The sequence below is a fragment of the Anolis carolinensis genome, chromosome 1, assembly GCF_035594765.1.
Source record: "Anolis carolinensis isolate JA03-04 chromosome 1, rAnoCar3.1.pri, whole genome shotgun sequence".
Classification (NCBI taxonomy): Eukaryota; Metazoa; Chordata; class Lepidosauria; order Squamata; family Dactyloidae; genus Anolis; species Anolis carolinensis.
Window position 1 is genome coordinate 281,485,501 of NC_085841.1, and position 17,901 is coordinate 281,503,401.

The following is a 17,901-nucleotide window of genomic DNA, read 5'->3' on the forward strand; positions in this document are numbered from 1 at the left end:
CATTGGTGGCAATGGGTGGTCTTCCCAGGGCATCCCAGGTTCCCCCCTCCCCTCCATTTTAGGGCTAGAGGGGTGAAAATTGCCACACATGGAGGGCATATCAACCACTTTTAACCCAAACACCACCACCACCTCTTCTGAGGCATGCGGAAGGACTCCTGGGGCCGTGTGAGGGAAGCCATGCAGCCCGAAAACCAAACAAAGAAATGGTAACTGTGCAACTTTTTTTTGTTTCACCCCTTCTTTAGTTCAAAAAGGGGTCTTTTGTTTCATTCCATCCGATAGAGGGTACAAAACAAAAACCTGAAATAAACAACTGAGACAAATACCGGGTCTATGACTATGTACCTATACCTTCTTCTAAGGCTGAGGGAGTGTGTTCAAGGCTAAAAGAGTATAACTTGTTCAACGCAATAATTTAAGCATTTCTTTAGAAGTAGATTAGACCTTTCTCCGAGGCCAAGCGAATGTGACTCACTCAAAACAATTACCGTTTATTACCGGACTAGCTGATGTAACTGCGATTGCCTGGGTATGCATTTTCTAATGCTATTTAATAGAAATACTCATTCAACCTCATCAGATGGGGCTGTTTTCAGTGACATACGTCAGGTCTCTGCAGTTTTGCGGCTGTGCCCACTGGCTCCCATCCAACAATGCAGAACTAGTTGCGATGGGGCTCCGTTGCAAAATTGCAGAGGAACTGGTATGTGCTGCCACCGCAGCAACATAAGAAGCTTCCCATGTTTTATTGGGATCAATGGGGGAAACTGGGTGGTAGATGCTACCCCCTGTGGAATAAGGTTGGGGGGTGCCCAGCAATGCATGGCATGGAGCGACGAGTTCCCCATGCCAGGGACCACTAGATTCGCCACAATCTGTGGCAATTCCGGCAGCACGTATGATGAAGTCAATTAGCTTCAACATTTTAAAAATGGTCCCATTAGGAAAGGCATACCTGGGCAATGCCGGATTAATAAGCTAGTCCAACCATAAATTGTAGTTTAACAATTTCAAGTTTAGAAATTTCAGTTTTATTATTTTTAAAGAATGATGACTTTCACATTAGTAGCTGAGTTTCCTGGGGGAAGTCTCTTAAATTATTTTGTTACAACAGATCAACATGGCTATCATTACAGAATGTATTTTTCCAGTGTTTGCTGGAATTCAGTTTTTCTTGATAAAATGGAGGAAAAAACCACTTTCAAATCATAAAGAAAACATTTATTTCTTCTGGTTTAAAGTATGTTTTCCTTGTTAAATGGAGAGAGCAGCTTGCCCTTAGTGGCACTTTACATGGTCCTTAGAAACATAGTTTAAATCCAACTGTGGATTTTGTTTTTTACCCTCATGGACCTATATGGCTGTCTTTTAAAATGTGTTTTATGAAAGTAACACTGTAAACAAATTTATGGATTTTTATCTCTTGTTAAGTTTATCCTTCCTGCCCAGTGTGGTATTGATCTTGGCTGTGTTTTTTTTTAAAGACTTCAGTATTTATTTTAGTGAGAGCTCTATATAGCCAAAGCTGTGCATTTGATCATTATCTACAAGGGACCCATTTTCTCCATTATTTCTATTTCATGTTTCTAATTTAGAGCTAGTTTACTTTTGGTGATATTTCACATTGCTATATTTCCTTTTCATTTATTTGTTTCCTATATATTATTTTCTAATCTTTATTCGATGTATTTAATAAAAAGGACTCATCTTATCTGCTTTTTTCTCTTTGGCTTGCCTATTGATTTCCTAAGCAATATGCTAGCCCACCAGAAGCTTCTCATTAAAAGTTTGCCACTGCTTTATATTAGGCATTCTTCAATGTCTTACTGAGTTTACAGATTCTTATCCCATCAGTTCAAAAATGTAAAACAAAAGGTAGGAAAGGTTAAAAACTATGCTTAATCACCAGTTTGGCAAAGCAAAGCTGGGCAGTGGCCCATATTCCCCCCCCCCCCCCCCAGAAGAATAAAAGACTGAGATGTCTTTGAAGCTTGGTAAATGTAGTGGCGACCTATTGTATAAATAAACTCTTTATTCTTGATAGTTACTTAATGAAGTGTTTATTTTGCGGAGTGGATGGAAACCTCTGATCATAATGCATAGTACGATGGCTAAGGCAAGTATGAAGAATGACAGAGCAGAGACATTAAAATCTAATTGAGGTGTCAGCAAATACTGGTACTAAGTGTCAGAAAACAATATATTTAAGACTCCTGATCTGATCCTTTGTATATGAGCAGTGAGAAATATAGAATTAAGACTAAGAGTCCCATCTACCTGTCAGTACCTGGTATTATGGTATTCTAGTTTAGGTGCTTGCTTCACTATGGATGAATCTTAAGATTTTATCATGTGAACCTGCTATTCCACTATAGTTGTATTATCATTGATAGTTGACACATGATGCACTGAACCCGTGATGTCACACCTCTGTTCAGTAGTGCAATGGCGCTCATTCTCCAATCTATAGTCCCGCAATGGGCTTCTGCACTCCTTCATAATCCCACCTGGGGTGGAGAATATCACACCAGTATCATTTTATTGTCAGCATACCTGCATAGAAGGAAAATAGACCAATACACCAAGTGGGATAAGAACATCACAGGATTGGAAGCTACTGATGGGTTTTTTTTTAAGCTAGGGCCCAGAAAATCATGGTGAGGAGGCAAACCAACAATTATAAGCTTGTGATCTCAATGCTGGTTTGCCTACCTCATGCATTAGTCCTTAAATATTTAGTATAAGAAATAAGCATAAAACTAGGATAAAGTATGATCAGAAACTGAAAAAATGACATTGTAACAGCAGTCCGAATATCTAAAGATAAATCTTTCTATTAATTTCTCTCTGTCAAGAGAAAACAGAAGAGGAGGAAATGAAGACCAAGTCCCCATCATCAGTGATGACTCTAGAAGATTTGAACTTGATTGATGATGTTTTACTCACCATCATTCTTAGAAATCCAATTGAAGTCTGGGTTTCCAGTGGAGAACCTTTTCTGCCTTTTGACTGTAAGTCCCACAAGAAAATGAAGACTTCAGCCTGAATCCAATTATTAGTCCGAATTACAGTAAACTCAATGAATATGATTTACCTATTCATCAGTCATCAATTAATTCAACAGGTTGGCTAAAATTGAGACTAACCAATAAGATTATAAGCAATAATCAATTCTGTTCCAGCAGCAGCTAGAATATTATGTTACTTTGATGGAAATTGTGATATTTTAATATTGTGGTGTCCACTGGTGAGGTTATAAGGGCCATAGCTTTCACAAATAAGCATAAACCCCATATTTGGATCAGATCCAAGCATCAGACAATCTGTCTGTTGCCTGCTGAACTCTGAAACCCCACCCTGTGTACTGGGAACCATTGACATGATGGAAATGTGATATTCCTAGAGTGCAAGTTTCAGTGTGGATCCCCATCACTTGTTTGTGAGGCTGGCTCCCTCGCCTTCTCAGCTGGGACAGACCTTCATTCCCAATTGGTTATGGCAGGCTTAAACTACCCTCAGTTTCAGTTTGTAATACAGGATGTGTGGATGCTGTTGAAATAAGATAAATCTTGGATATGCAGAGATGAGTAGAACTAGTCATACCCTCCTTGGGAGGGGTATAATTTTTTTAAACTGAGCAATAATAAAAATATTATAACAAAACTGTGATCAATTTTTAATTAATAAAACTATTATTGTTGAGAATCTATTGAGTGGTTAGACTCAAAATAACCCTCTCTTGGGGTGATTCCACCAAAAATATAGCAGAGTGCCAGAAGCACATTTCCCAACCAGCAGAAACTTACGTGTGGTGAGTTGGGATAAGCCTCTGTTGCTTAGGATGGCATAGGATTGCAGAGCCAAAAATATAAGTTCAAATGTATTTATTGAAGTAAAAGAAATACATTCTGGATAGGAAAGTTCTTGGAGCTAACTAACTTTCTAAATCTCATATTCTAAGGAAGGTAAAAAGTAAAATATCAATAATGTGCATGCAGCTACATCTTGCCTGGAAAATGGCAAGGTGCATCCTCACAGTAGGAGACAAAGAAAAGAAAAAAATGGAGGCCGATCATGTGGTCAAATCTTAACACTAATAGGAAGTTACCTCATACCTCAAAGAGATCATATTGCTATATCAATCAAATGGGGAGGAGATAGTAGCAAGCAGGAAGAGAGGAGTAGAGACAAAAAGCCCCTTCTAGGATGGCATGCATAGGAATAGAGAAAGGAATCCCTCATTCTAATCCTGTTTTCCTAGTCTAGCTACTCATTGGGGACTGGAGACTTGTAGAGTCCAGGATGACACCCAACAATTATTGACCAAGCAAGCCTATGTATGTTCTCCTAGAATTAAGACCCCATTACTTCAATAGTACCTGCTTCAGTGAAAGCATACATAGGATAGCAAAATTAAAATAAGTAACAGTGTTGCATTTTGTAGATGTAATAGCCCAACTGTTTACACTTGCTCAAAATGTGGGTATCCCGTTCCTTTCTTTCTTTCTTTCTTTTTTTAATGCAGGAGGACACACTAGGGCAAATGAACCCTATGCATCATGTGGAAGCAATATATTCCATTTTAGTCAATTCACTCCAGGGCAACTCATGTGGCCCGTTTAAATGGGGCTTGTGTCAGGGTTTTTAACTATTTGCTGAAAGAACCAATCATGACAACTGACAATATTTATAGACTTGTTATAAAAAAAACTGTAAATGACACTATACTAGAAATGTGTATATTTTATTATAGTTTTGCAAAACAACAAGAGACAAGAACGACAAAAGTGGCTGGAGAAAGATAAAATTTTGGCAGACCTAGATACAATGAAGCACAGAATTAGACAACTGCAAGGTGAGTATCATAGTGTGTACAGTCCTGAATGCTATCACTCAGTGTTGTCTCTATGTTTGCAAATCCATTACAACTTGTACCCTCGGTTTACTTCTGACATGAGAAATAAATCGCTGTCTGAAAGACCTCTTCTTCCCATGTGAGCCAGTCCAAATTTTGAACTCCTCAGTAAGAGGACCTGTTACATGTCCCACAATGCTAGGTTGATGGGTACCTGATGTAGCTTTCTCTGAAGTAGCTCCATTAATGTGGAATTACCCCCAAGGGGAAACAAAGATGTTTTCGTCCTTTTTGAGATACCAGTAGGCAACTAAGGGCACATCTACACAGACCCTTCATTCCAGGACCAATCTGGATTGGCTCTGGGATGGTTTTGACTGTTCAGCAGCACTGAAAACAGTTCTGTGCTGTCGGGCAACCACCCTTAATGCTCCTCTATTGTCATAGCAGGGGACAGTGGGGATGACATGGCTAGTCCATCACTCGTCACTTGGAGTAACATCTGCCATGGCACCAAAGTAATGTGGGAGGGTGGAGAGGGAAAATCACTTCTCCTTCCCCCCCTCCTTTCTTCAAACATGCTGTGCTCCTGTCGATGTCACTCCAGACATCCAGGAGAGAATTTGGAGTAACTTGTGACTTTTGTTAACATGGCCATGTTAACCCAAATAAGTTGTGCGTGCCATGCCACCTCCACATAACTGATTCGCCTCCTCCATTTCAAGGTTAACATAGGTGTTTCCTGAGACTGTGATGGTTTGTGTGACTTTTGGAGCAAGAGGTGGCTGCTCTAACAGTTTTTAAACTATTTTAAGAAGTTGTTTTAATTTGTTTTAAATGCTTGCTCTCTCTCTCTCTCTCTCTCTCTCTCTCTCTCTCTCTCTCTCTCTCTCTCTCTCTCTCTCTCTCTAATGTTTTAAATGCTCTTATCTGTTATACATTGCCTGGGGAACCTAGTTGGCTGTGGGGAAATAGATAAAATTAAATCATTACCACCAACACATTATTTTTCATAATTAATTGTTAGCACTTGGTAAGAAAAAAATATATTTAGCTTAATATCAACTAAATTCATCTATTAAGTGCTTCCTTCTGAGATATTCTCACTGGGACATATTTGCACTGAGGATTCTATAGTTCTGCAGTTGATGCAATAAATGTCATAGCAAAAGGTAAAATATTTTGCACATCCATCTCTTTCTTGTCACATTGTTTTCTGTGTAGCTGGTGTTCATCTGGTTTTCCCTTGTCTCTTGTCCAGATGAATAGGATATTGGCATAGGTTCAGTAAGATGCCTTTCATGGAATAAGAACATCAGACGCTCTCATTTAAAAGTGTGTGTGTGTGTGTGCGCGCATGTGTGGACACAATGTAAGTGAAATCTGAAGTCTTAGAAGTTTTAGAAAAACATGCATTCAGACAGAGAGAATGAAAGCATATGTGCTATATATAGTCTAATCAGGTGTTCACTTGAAAACTTTGACCTTACCTCAAAACACCATGTTTTAGCTGTACCACTGCTGCCTTCTTTGTCTATCCCAGAAAATATGCCCTCTTTCTCCCTCCCTCCCTTCCTCTCTCCATCCTTCTTCAAAGTGTTAGTATATTTTAAACTTTGCCTTAACAGAGTTTCCTCCACCAATGGAGAAAGTAGCACTGTCTGCTGTCAATCAAATGGGAAAGGGTACAATATTCAGCAAACTGAAGTGCCCTGCACTTTATTAAAGCTTTCCCTCCAATCGTCCATAACAGATTTGGAAATTAACTGTCCCTGTTTTGCTGATGGAAATCATGCATTGGGAGAAGAAAGGAGTTGGACTGTACCCATTGAGGTTCATTAAGTTTTACTAAGCAAATGCAGTTCTTTAATTAAGACTCTTGTTAGAAAATCTGCAAACCATACATCTTATGCATCAACATTGCAATAAAAAATATTGCAGGGGAGTATATTTTTTAAATTAAAAACTGCTTAAGGAATTGCTTTTACACCAAAATTACACTTTGTGTAGGGAATATTAGACATCTCTGTCAGGACTGGGGAACACATGGCCTTTTAGACTTTGTTGGACTGCAGCCCCCATTGTTCCTCACCAATGGCTATGCTGGGTAGTTCTGATGCAAAGTACAGTCCCAACATTTGGATGCCATACCTTCTCCACTCTTCCTTTATGTGAGGCATAGTATACATTTGGTTTTCTTTGCTTTTTGTTCTCTTAGAGTAATAAACTGAGTCCCCTTCTCACAATACAAGCTGATTTTTCCCCCAAAAATAAGTCTTTAGTCCATTGTTGTTTTAGGGCGGCGTATAGCAAAATCTGAAGCTGCTACTTTGGTACCTACTAAGAGCCCTCTCCAGCCTGTTGTTCTAGAAGGAGGCTGGACTGAAGAAACACAAGAAGAGATGAAGCTCATGGAAATGATACAACGTACAGAGGTATGACAATTTATTTTTGTTGCATTTTTGATGAGGGGAGGAAAACCACACATTCTATCAAAAAGCAATTATTGAACGAGACCTCACTGCAACTACAGGTCTTATGTGTTAAGAATCAAGGTGCAAGCATAAATATCCTTATTTTTATATAAAATGAGAAGAAAGGGTAAGTATAAAAGTCTCTATATTTACTGTTTTCTCTGGTTATCTTATCCGAAAATTTTTGCTACAATGATTCCTTTCCTTTAAATTTCTGGATGGTTCCTAAAAGATGTATTCTGTTGTATCCTAGTACACTTTCCCACCGCCCCCACTCATAACTAGAATGGCAGTGTCATACGACACTTCTCTCACAACATGGGAAGCTTTCGCATGGCTTCATGTTATGGGAAAGTGGTACTGCCAGGGAGTGGCATGCGGGGCGGCAGATTCGCCCTACTGTCCCTCAGTTCTCTGGCGAAGCTTCTCTGGAATGCTTCACCTGGCTAATGTGATATGGTCTTATTGTAATTAATAACTGTTGCTATATTGTGTAACCAAAATATGTAAGAAAGAAAGCTACAGGAATCTTGCAATAGAAAATCAATGTTTTCTTCAGGAGGTTGTGCAGTGTTTTTACTATTCTCACAATGGTGATGACTACTACAACAACAATTATTGTGGTTTGTATAATATCATTTGTGCACCAAAGTACTCTAAAGCAATGTTTCTTGGGCTATCTGACATGAAAGACAAGCAATTGGTTTTTCAATGTGTCAAAGACAAGCACCACAGTTTTGCCTATTGGCTATAATAATTTCTTTTTCCCTGGAAAACTGCCAGTAACGAGCAGCCAATGGCTCAGGGCCAGGACTGAAAGACTACTACTTTGAGTAGCACTGTTGTAAAGTATAAATGCATATCTACATCATAAGTTTGTGGAACTCTTCTTCAAGGGAGCCCTGTAAGATTAAAATGAGCAGTTACAACTGAATGCCACCCTCATTGCCCTGTAATGCCTGTCTCCCAAGCCTCTGTGTATATTCTGTAGCCTCAGAGCTATCCAGCTTCTTTAGAAACAAAATCTTCTGGAACCTCAAAAATAAACCTGTAAAGACTGTCAAGAGTCAGACGCCAATTAGCGAACAAAAATAGAGTTTATTCAGCAGATAAGCCAAAAGGTAATGTTAACACAGAAAAGAACCTTGAAAGACTTCACTATCAGTGCTTCAAGAGCAGTTCAAACAAAAATATAATTCAGCAACACAAGCAGATAAAAACAAAGCTAAACAAACTTAGTGCAAACTGCACTTTCTGAGTCCAAGCCCTGCCAGCCGGCTCTGTAGTTTTCAAAGGAACAGTTCCCAAAAGGAAACAGCAAATTGGTCAGGAAACAAACAAACAAACTAAGAATGCAGTAGACTGCTTCCACAATGTGGATAAAGCCGAAGGCTCCAAAAGGATGGTGAAAAGACGTCGTCCGGGATTCCAAGGTCAGGTCAGGAGATAACAGCGGTGTCCAAAGAGCAAGCCAGGAGTCAAAAGCCGATAGTAGTCATCAATCACAGGACGAAGGCAGTAGTAAGGTCAAATTCCGATCCAAGGTCTGAAGAGGGTGCAGTCATCCAAAACAGGTCCACGATAAGACACAGCGAGAGCCAAGCTAGGTGATAACAGCAGATTCAAATCATAGTCCAAGTCCAGTCTTCATGGAAACACAGAGATCCCAATGGCGCCTCAGCAACACCTTGCCACACGCAAAGTGCAGTGGCCAAACATTCCCATTTTATTCCCCTTCCTCCTGGGTGACCAAACACTCACACCCAAACACCAGGTGTCCCAAATCTACTCAGAGTCTGAGCTCCACACAGCTAGAGCTCGTGGATCTGGAGTACCTAGCAATTCGTCGGAGTCCCAATCATCCTGCCCACACTTAGCCCCATGAACACTTAAAGAACCATCCTCCCTTCTCCAAGCATCCCAATTGGGATCAGCTCCTGCAGAAACCCCAGGTTCAGAAGTATCCATAGACCCCAAATCCCCAGACATCTCCGTTGGCTGTGCCCATTCAGTGCCCGCTTCCCCAGCCACCACCTGTTCCTCAGCATCCATCTCCCCATCTGAATCTTCCTCAGAAGATCCCCCATATAGCTCTCTAAGTCGCTTCCTGCGCAACTCCTCCAGTGAACCCTCATCACGAGGGTTTTTTCTTCCTCTTCGAATTCCATCCCCATCAACCATAATCCCCGAAGGCGCAGTCACAACAAAGACAGTGTTTTAAATTATTTGTCCTTGTTAATATGATCAAATAGAGCTGTATATAAATGTAGCATGGTACAAGGATGGTTCAGTTCCTCAGCTGTTGCCATTTGTTTTCATTTTGCTGCATACAAGAATGTTCTCACACATTCTACATTTTGAAATGACTGTTTTTCACAATTAGATGCATCTTTCAGAGCTTCAAGCATTACAGGTCAAAAGAAGTTCCCCAGTTTCTCCCAAACAGCTTATAAAAGGTCAAAGAAGTCTCTACAAACAGCCTGCAGCCAAAAGAGTGTGGGCTTATGCAAATGGCGGTACAGCTGAGCAGGGAGCTCATGCCTGGGGGAAAACAATTACAGAGGTAAAGCAGAAAATATGTATTTTTTTCCAAATAATTTTCTAATATATTGTAGTTCACCATAGCTTGGAATTACTTTTTTGGGGAAGTTGAATGTATTACAAATATAATACAAATATATTTCTATATGTGAAGTCTCCTGTAATCCAAACTTCTGTTAATGGATTACAGTTCATATTACTCTACACACTCAGTCCAAGTTTCTTGGTCCAACATATTAATTACAAGTACTATCCATCTTACTGACACAATCATTGATCACAGGAGCATCCACCTGGAGTTCAAGTAAAGTCCCTGTGGCCAAGAGGCCTTCTCTGTTTGCTTCCTGTGCTGCCATTACTCTAAGAAGGTCAAGGAGAGAGAAGTCAAGCCACTGCTATTGCCCACCTACACAAGTATGTGTGTGCTCACACACACACACACTTGTACTAAGGAGGCCTGGTTTTTGAAGTTTACTCACCAGGGTCTGCTGGTTCTTTCTATGCTTCATCTACATCAGACAATTTAGCCTGTTAGAGACCTGTCCTGGAGTAGCCAAATCCAGAGTCATTGTCTAGATAGCCCAGGAATGCATTTACTCTGCTACAGCAGCCTGCATCTCACCTCTTCTGTGTTGCTGCTGCCACCACCTCTCTTAACTGGTCATGAATCTCCTTCTGAGCTTCTTGACATCACAGGTGCCTCTGCTGTTGTCAGAATGGTGTAGTTGTGTAACCAGCTAGAAGGTTCTGTGGACACTTATCTGGGAATAAGTGCCACTGAATACAGTTGCATGTATTTTTGTGCTATTATAGCTCAATAAAAAGCCACCGTGTGTTGTTACATGTACATGTCTGTCTAGCCTAATACTGCGGCTAATATCTAATATGACTATAGCTCTTCAAGGTCTCAAGGTTTCAATTTGAAACCCAAATGAAGAATTTTCTATCACTCGAACCTATAAACTAATGGATTTTTTTTTAATGTTTCAGTTACTTGACAGCTGTACAGTGCAGCTAAAAATGCCACAGCCTGCAAATATACTTTATACAACTGTTGGTGAGAGACTGCAAACGTGGGATGAAATAGAAAGAGACATGATTGTTTGTGTTTCTGCTGGACAACCTTTTATGAGCAGAAAAGGTACTTTATATCCCATATAATAAAAGATCTTGTTGGAATTATTTATACACCTGCACGATTAATGACATTTTTTTCAGTACTCATTACTAAATTATTACTAAATTAGGGGTGGTGGTGAGTCAATTCTAAAGTATTTCTAAAATAATTATAACTATAACTGAATGATATAACAATTTTTGTTACTTTTTCGTTAAGTAATTGTGCCAATGGGGAAAATTCAGGGGCTTCTTTCTCCCTCATTAGAGCTTTCAGCATGAAACTTGCTACAGCTATAGAACACGTTTCCCTGCCAAACTGCCAGGGATTGTTCCAGAATTCCCATATACTCTCAGTACAAGTTGAAAATATATCAACATTTTGCAGAGGGATGAGAAAACAACATGCACTACCATACTCTGCATGGACATTAAAGCTACAGTCTTATGCACATTTACCTAGGAATAAACCCTCCTCTACCCCATGTAATATACATCTGAATGTGACTGCATGCTCTCTTTTCTGGAAGCTGAGCATATGCAAGGCTACCTGTTGTACATTCCTTCATTTCACTGTATTCTGGGTGCACTTCTACCTGGCTTTGTTCTTCTCAGTGTTTTTTTTTTTAAGACGGTTAATGTAAGGCTCAGTGTGACAACTTTAAAAGATTTTGCATCACATCAGCAGCTTGTTTTTAAGATTTATAGGATTTTACCTTCAACTTTGCCAAAAATATTTCAGCAGTTTCTAAATGTTCCCCTATCTAAAGAAAAAGCAAAAATGATCATTTAACCTCCTTTCTTTCCAGAGAAGGTGAGATTTTTTTATCCACTCCTGCTTTGTTTAGGCTGCAATTTAGGACATCATTGCCTGGTATTAAATTCAGCTAAATTCAACAGGGCTTGTGTTTGAGTAGATGTTTATAAATTTACTATGTTAATTTGCTGGGGTTAAAGTTTTTTAAGAATTAGCCAGTAGTGGGAGATTTAATCCTTTTGTCCAAATCTGTTTTATCTTATCCCCAAAGGACCAACCTAGGCATGTCTTCTTTTAAACAAAGTCGTAACAAAGGAACCCTAAGAAAAATTTGGCTTCACATTTGTGTGGTGATTTTGATATATCATTCTCACTTTTTTGAATGGCTTGGGATTCTATAGATGCATCCTCCTTTGGATTCTACCTGATTATATTTTCTCCCTTCAACTTTCCTCATTTAATAAAGAGCAGCAGCAGGAAACATACAAGCCACAACAGCCAAGAAAGTTGTATAAATAGTAGCTGTTAATGCCAGTCTGGCTAAAGTGTAAAGGTCCAACCAGGGATTCTTAGCACTTGCCAAAAGCAGGCCTTCTGACAAGCAGTCAGGAAATGTCAAGAAAACACACAGAAAAAAAACCCAGCAGACAAGATGGCAAAGATGAAATAATTGGCCGTGAAACACAGGAAACATTTAACCATTTTGCCTCCCTTTTTTAAAATCAAGGGACTTGGTAGAGTGGTGCCCCTGTAGCTATTGGGTGCTGGCCTATTGGATGTTCAGTTCATGTTTACAATTAAAATGTTATATTATATCTCAACCAAGTCAAATTCTAGCTGATATCAGTCTACACTATTCCAGCAGAGATGCTTTTGTTAAAAATACAATAAAACATTTTCTCACTTTTTAAAAAATTGCCCAAGTTAATAATGAGTACAAAACAAAGGGAATAATTTTGATTATCACATCACCAACTGTTTCATTGCTAACATTGTTTGGTCCTTTTTTCTGAAGTAGCATAAAAATAAGACACATTTTTAGTGAAATATAAAATGTCAGCATTCCTAGCACTTCTGAGATTAGTTCTGAACCTTTAAAAAGTAGCTCTGTTATAGTGGTTATGTAGAAATCATTTATAATTTAAAACACACTGATTTATATCCCCCTTACAGTTCCCACATTATCTTTAGAACATAAAGGTGTCAAGAATGGATTCTATTCAGATAATAGAGAAGTTCTGACCATGGTATTCAGTGCATTCCGTGTGGTTTATGTAGTCTGTAAGGAGTTTCCCCCAATGGGTAGTCATAACAGGTTTCCTGACAAGCAATATGAAGGAAGGAGTGGCAGGGGAGAAAAATATGGGAACATTCCACAAGGAGACCAGAGGAAAACAAATTGTAGGAGCGTGGATGTGCTGTCAGTTTCTTTTTCTCCTACAAGGTTGATCCAAGCAACATGTTTACTTACTGTGGTATATGGGGCACCTTGGCAAATGATTTGTTGAACAAGGCAACCTTCCATGTAATTACGATTTTTTTGGGTGGAAATTTCATATATCATGTTGTTTGTCATCTCTGGTCTCTGCAGATTAGCTATGAAGAGTTAGCTAAAGGCACTATGGTTTCTCGTGGAAACTACAGGCAAATGTCATAATTCGGAGAAAGGGAAAATGCCTGCAAATTAGGACTCAGAGATTATCTGCATATTTGTGCTGCCCCTACTATTGAACATAATGCATAGTCGATGTTTAGTAAATGCCACACATGATAGTTGTCTGACATCCTAGCTTCTCTAATAAGCCCAGCAATGTTATACAACTGCTATATAGAGGGGTTTTTTTTATAGATAAGACTCCATGTGGCTAGTGAACAATGTTATCTGGACAAGCTCTGAGGTGCAAATTTTCTCTGCATTGTGCCCAATGCGTAATAGATGTGCCTCTGCTCCACGTTTTCTCCAATTCAAGTATCTGTAATCTTATTTTCATTGCCCCCTATTTTAAATAGCTGACTTTACACATTTTATGAGATTGAAGATGTTTCCTTATTTTCTGAAGATCATTTGATTTCTTGCCCCGTCACCAATACCTTCAGTTTTATTGTATAATATGAACAGGCTGTTATTGTATAATCAATACAAATTGGACAGTATATATGATGCATTCTTTGCATTTGCTACAGAATCCAAAAAATGCAATAAAATGAGCGATACTGTGTCTATATATCAGTAGGTAGCAGTTTGCTAAACCATCATAAACCTGCATCAATGTAACAAATGTTGGATCAGGCATAGCACATTAATGCTACTCCAAAGAGGGTGGAAATGGCTTTCCTGCTTTTTGGGATAGTGGTGATCTCAATAGGCATAGGGCAAGACTTCTGCATTGATAAAGAATAACAGAGACATATCAATAGTCCATGTTTAAATGATATAGTAAGAGATAATCCAAATTGACTAGATACATTTAAGACTGTAGTCCTATAAATACCGGTGGCGAAGTGTGTTAAAGCACTGAGCTGGAGACCGAAAGTTCCCAGGTTCAAACCCCGGGAGCGGCGTGAGCAGCCGCTGTTAGCTCCAGCTCCTGCCAACCTAGCAGTTCGAAAACATGCCAATGTGAGTAGATCAATAGGTACCACTCCGTCGGGAAGGTAACGGCGCTCCATGCAGTCATGCCGGCCACATGACCTTGGAGGCATCTACGGACAACGCCGGCTCTTCGGCTTAGAAATGGAGATGAGCACCAACCCCCAGAGTCAGACATGACTGGACTTAACGTCAGGGGAAACCTTTACCTTACCTTTTAACTTAAAACTAGGCAGTTCTTTTTCAAATACCCTGTGCATATAACTATATATTCATCCATGGCTAGGTATGGTACTAAGATCCATACAGCAAAGTAAGAGTTGCAACTTGTCATATTAGACATCTTGGATGATAAGTCTCACTTATCCAACATAAACAGGCTGGCAGAATGTTGAATAAGCGAAAATGTTGGATAATAAGGAGGGATTAAGGAAATGTCTATTAAACATCAAATTACATTATGATTTTACAAATTAAGCACCAAAACATCATGTTTTACAACAAATCAACAGAAAAAGCAGTTCAATACATGGTAACGTTATATAGAAATTACTGTATATACAAATTTTGCACCAAAACATTGCAATGTATTGAAAACATTGACTACTAAAAGGCAGATTGTGTTGGATAATACAGAGTGTTGGATAAGCGAGACTCTACTGTACAAGAAACTGTAGAAAAGGGCAACCAAAATGATCAAGGCCTTGGAAGAAATAATTACAATATGATTTGTAGGAGGTTTCTTTGTTTGTTTATGGCATTTATCTATCCCCCGCCCCTTTTAAGGTAATGAGATCTAATCCTATCCTATCTGATTTGTCATTGATCCACTCCTTTGGGCTTCACGCAAATCTACAATAGAGCCATTTAATATTGTAACTGCTAGGGGGAAACTGGATTGGTAGACCAACACTAAACCCCAGATCAGTCACCTAAAAATCAATGGCAGGAGATTCAGGGGAGATTTTAAAGAGTGCTTCTTCACAGAATGACCATAGGTGAACAGTGGAACTCACTAGCACAAGATACAGTGATGATCACTACAGTGGATACTTTTAAAGGTGAACTAGACAAGAGACATGGAATAGAAGGTTATCAATCACCATACCAAGAATATATCTATACCAGGTGCTGGAGAGCATGGCAAGGAGGAAGATAGTGAACACTTATCCTCTTTGTGGCTGCCATACGCATTAGGTTGGCATATTCTGTGGATAGAGTGCTGGACCCAATGGGCCTTTGATGTACTCCAGCCATCAGTTCTTTTTGGGCGTTTTGTAAGAGATTGTTAGGGATATCAATTTCATCACTAAAATGTGTAAACTGTCATTTCAGCCGTGAAGAATGAAGTAGAAATTAGAGCACTTTATGCCAGAATTCGGAAGCAGCAAGGCCCAGAATCTACCAACATTATTGTCTCACCATCAGAAAAGATTACTGAGAAGGTGGGATATTAAAATGTTTTATTTCATAATGCATTATTGGCTTCAATTTATGTATTGCTATTTTTGTAAAATGGGCCAGGGAGCGTCTGTTGCAGCCCAGACTCTGCAGACAGTATTTAGGGCAAGTGGACCTTCGGCATGGCCACTTTCGAATAAAGTCTAATCCAGTGCCATTTGGTATCAGCTGCACTCTTTAATGTTTCTTGTGAGATCTTCAGTACATCGGGTATAGTAGAAATAATAGCATCGGGAAGTTTTGTAAGCTAGGTGAGGCCCCTTCTTTACCCAGACCCCTTTGCAAGTTCATTATATCAAGAAACTGACTTCAAAATACAAAATCAGCAACATAAGTCTATTTTGTAAAGCTTGTTCAATGTTGCATAGTCGTATTGGGATGGACAACTTAGTCCGATATATTTACAGTCATTGACACCATTTGCTGGGTTCTTAGTAAGACAGTACTCGTTGAGCTCATTTGGTTTTTAATTGTCAGTATGTGATTGTAACTCATGGCATGCTCATAAAGTATACTTTCTTTCCACCATTTCCTGTGAGTACTGTGCACGCTGAATGTCTCTATGCATTTCCCAGGAGTGTGTTCAACATGTGCTCATGTACTGATACAGTTGTTTTGTTGAACCAAGATTCAGTTTAATCACTAGCCATGTGTGAGTAAATTCAGAATGGGAGAAATGCTCATTTACATTGAGTATTGCATTAACTCTCCCACTTACATTTTGTCATAGAAAGCCATTAATGTGACATAGCTGTTAGCATTTACTGCAGGGAGTTCTGTACTGAACCCGATTAAAGATTTCCCTGATGCCATTTATGCTGGGAGGGAGATCTCATTGGGAGAGATTCATAGCTCAGAACTCCATTTCTAGAGCATTTCAAAACATTTTAAAATAATTGGATAGAAGCTGTTTCTCCAGTGAAAGAAATGGAACCAAGGGGCCAAAACAATTAATTATTGCAGAATTCTTGAAGCCACAAGAGGCAGAATTTGTTTCAACGTAGTAGGTTATTTTTTTAAGAGAAGTGATTATACAAATAGAGTCTCCTTGGGTGAAATTCTGTCTCCATGGCATGGATGACTACACCCCATTACCTGTGCTAAATCAGAATTTTAACTCTTAAGCGATCTTCTCTCATAGCTACACTCATGTGTATTAAATAAAAGGATAACCCAGAGTGGAATAACTTGAGAAGGACCTCACCCCAATTCAGTGCTGTTCATTGTAGTGTATATGAAATCTGTCTCCCTCTCCTTTAGCTGAATAATTGATTAATTGTATCAGTATTCATATTAGCATTTATATCCCACTTAAAGTGGTTAGAACCCATTAACACAGCTACTCTGTGAATCCATATTCAAAATATGAATTAAATCAAGGCAGGTAACATGGGCTCTTAACATGCCATTGCTTTATGGGTATTGCCATAGTATCTATCCAATTCAGTGATTTTCTTTTAAGTTCAAGATTTCATAGATCTATTATGAACTGGCCTGTTGTCTTTGCCAGTTCGTGCCGTATATTTCCCCCATGCATACAAGAACTGAAGATCTGTAGAGGTCTCTGGTGTCACCTACAGACCCACCGCCAAGACCCTACGCTTGGAATGCAATCATATTCAGCCACGAATGATAGCCTATTAAAATGACAAAAGCTAAAATCAAAAATGTAGTAAACACTAAACAGTTCTATTAAATATATTCAGTGTAAGCTATTCCCAATAGCCAGGATTTTAAAAAGCTTTTTAAAATACATTTTATGGATTGCAGGATAAAAAATACCATATTCAGTTGTCTAAAATACCTGATTATGTCAATGTCTTGTAGCCTCCCAATTTTTTTTAATAAAGTTGGTAATTTCCGGTGATTATACCTTTATCAATTTGAATCAGCTTCATGGGGAAAACAAATTTGATTTCTTTTCATCTTTTTTTTTTTTTACTATCAGCAGGAATCCATTTTTTATGATTAAGCTAAAGTACCACCAAACATCTATGATGCTGACAGCTTTCTCTGAGAAATGTAATTCCTGCTGCTATGGAAACATTAAGGTGATGCAAATGTAAATCAGCAGTGACAGACCACTGGCCATGCTATGTACATA

At 39.0% G+C, this 17,901-nt stretch overlaps 1 protein-coding gene and 1 long non-coding RNA gene across 3 annotated transcripts in view; one reads left to right on the forward strand and one right to left on the reverse strand.

Annotated features, from left to right (window-relative positions):
- LOC134299024 (uncharacterized) overlaps positions 1-10,640 on the reverse strand; it is a 49,922-nt gene extending 39,282 nt beyond the window's left edge. Inside the window, exon 1 of one of the 2 annotated variants that reach the window (XR_010006190.1) lies at positions 10,353-10,640. This is a non-coding gene — a long non-coding RNA (uncharacterized LOC134299024). The remainder of the gene's footprint in view (positions 1-10,352) is intronic. The other variant, XR_010006206.1, reaches the window with a different exon arrangement.
- dcdc1 (doublecortin domain containing 1) overlaps positions 1-17,901 on the forward strand; it is a 366,393-nt gene that overhangs the window by 338,253 nt on the left and 10,239 nt on the right. The window contains exons 34-39 of the mRNA XM_062979386.1: positions 2,859-3,014; positions 4,757-4,858; positions 7,157-7,293; positions 9,716-9,895; positions 10,864-11,014; positions 15,672-15,781. Of these exons, the coding sequence (XP_062835456.1) occupies positions 2,859-3,014; positions 4,757-4,858; positions 7,157-7,293; positions 9,716-9,895; positions 10,864-11,014; positions 15,672-15,781 (836 nt within the window). The remainder of the gene's footprint in view (positions 1-2,858; positions 3,015-4,756; positions 4,859-7,156; positions 7,294-9,715; positions 9,896-10,863; positions 11,015-15,671; positions 15,782-17,901) is intronic.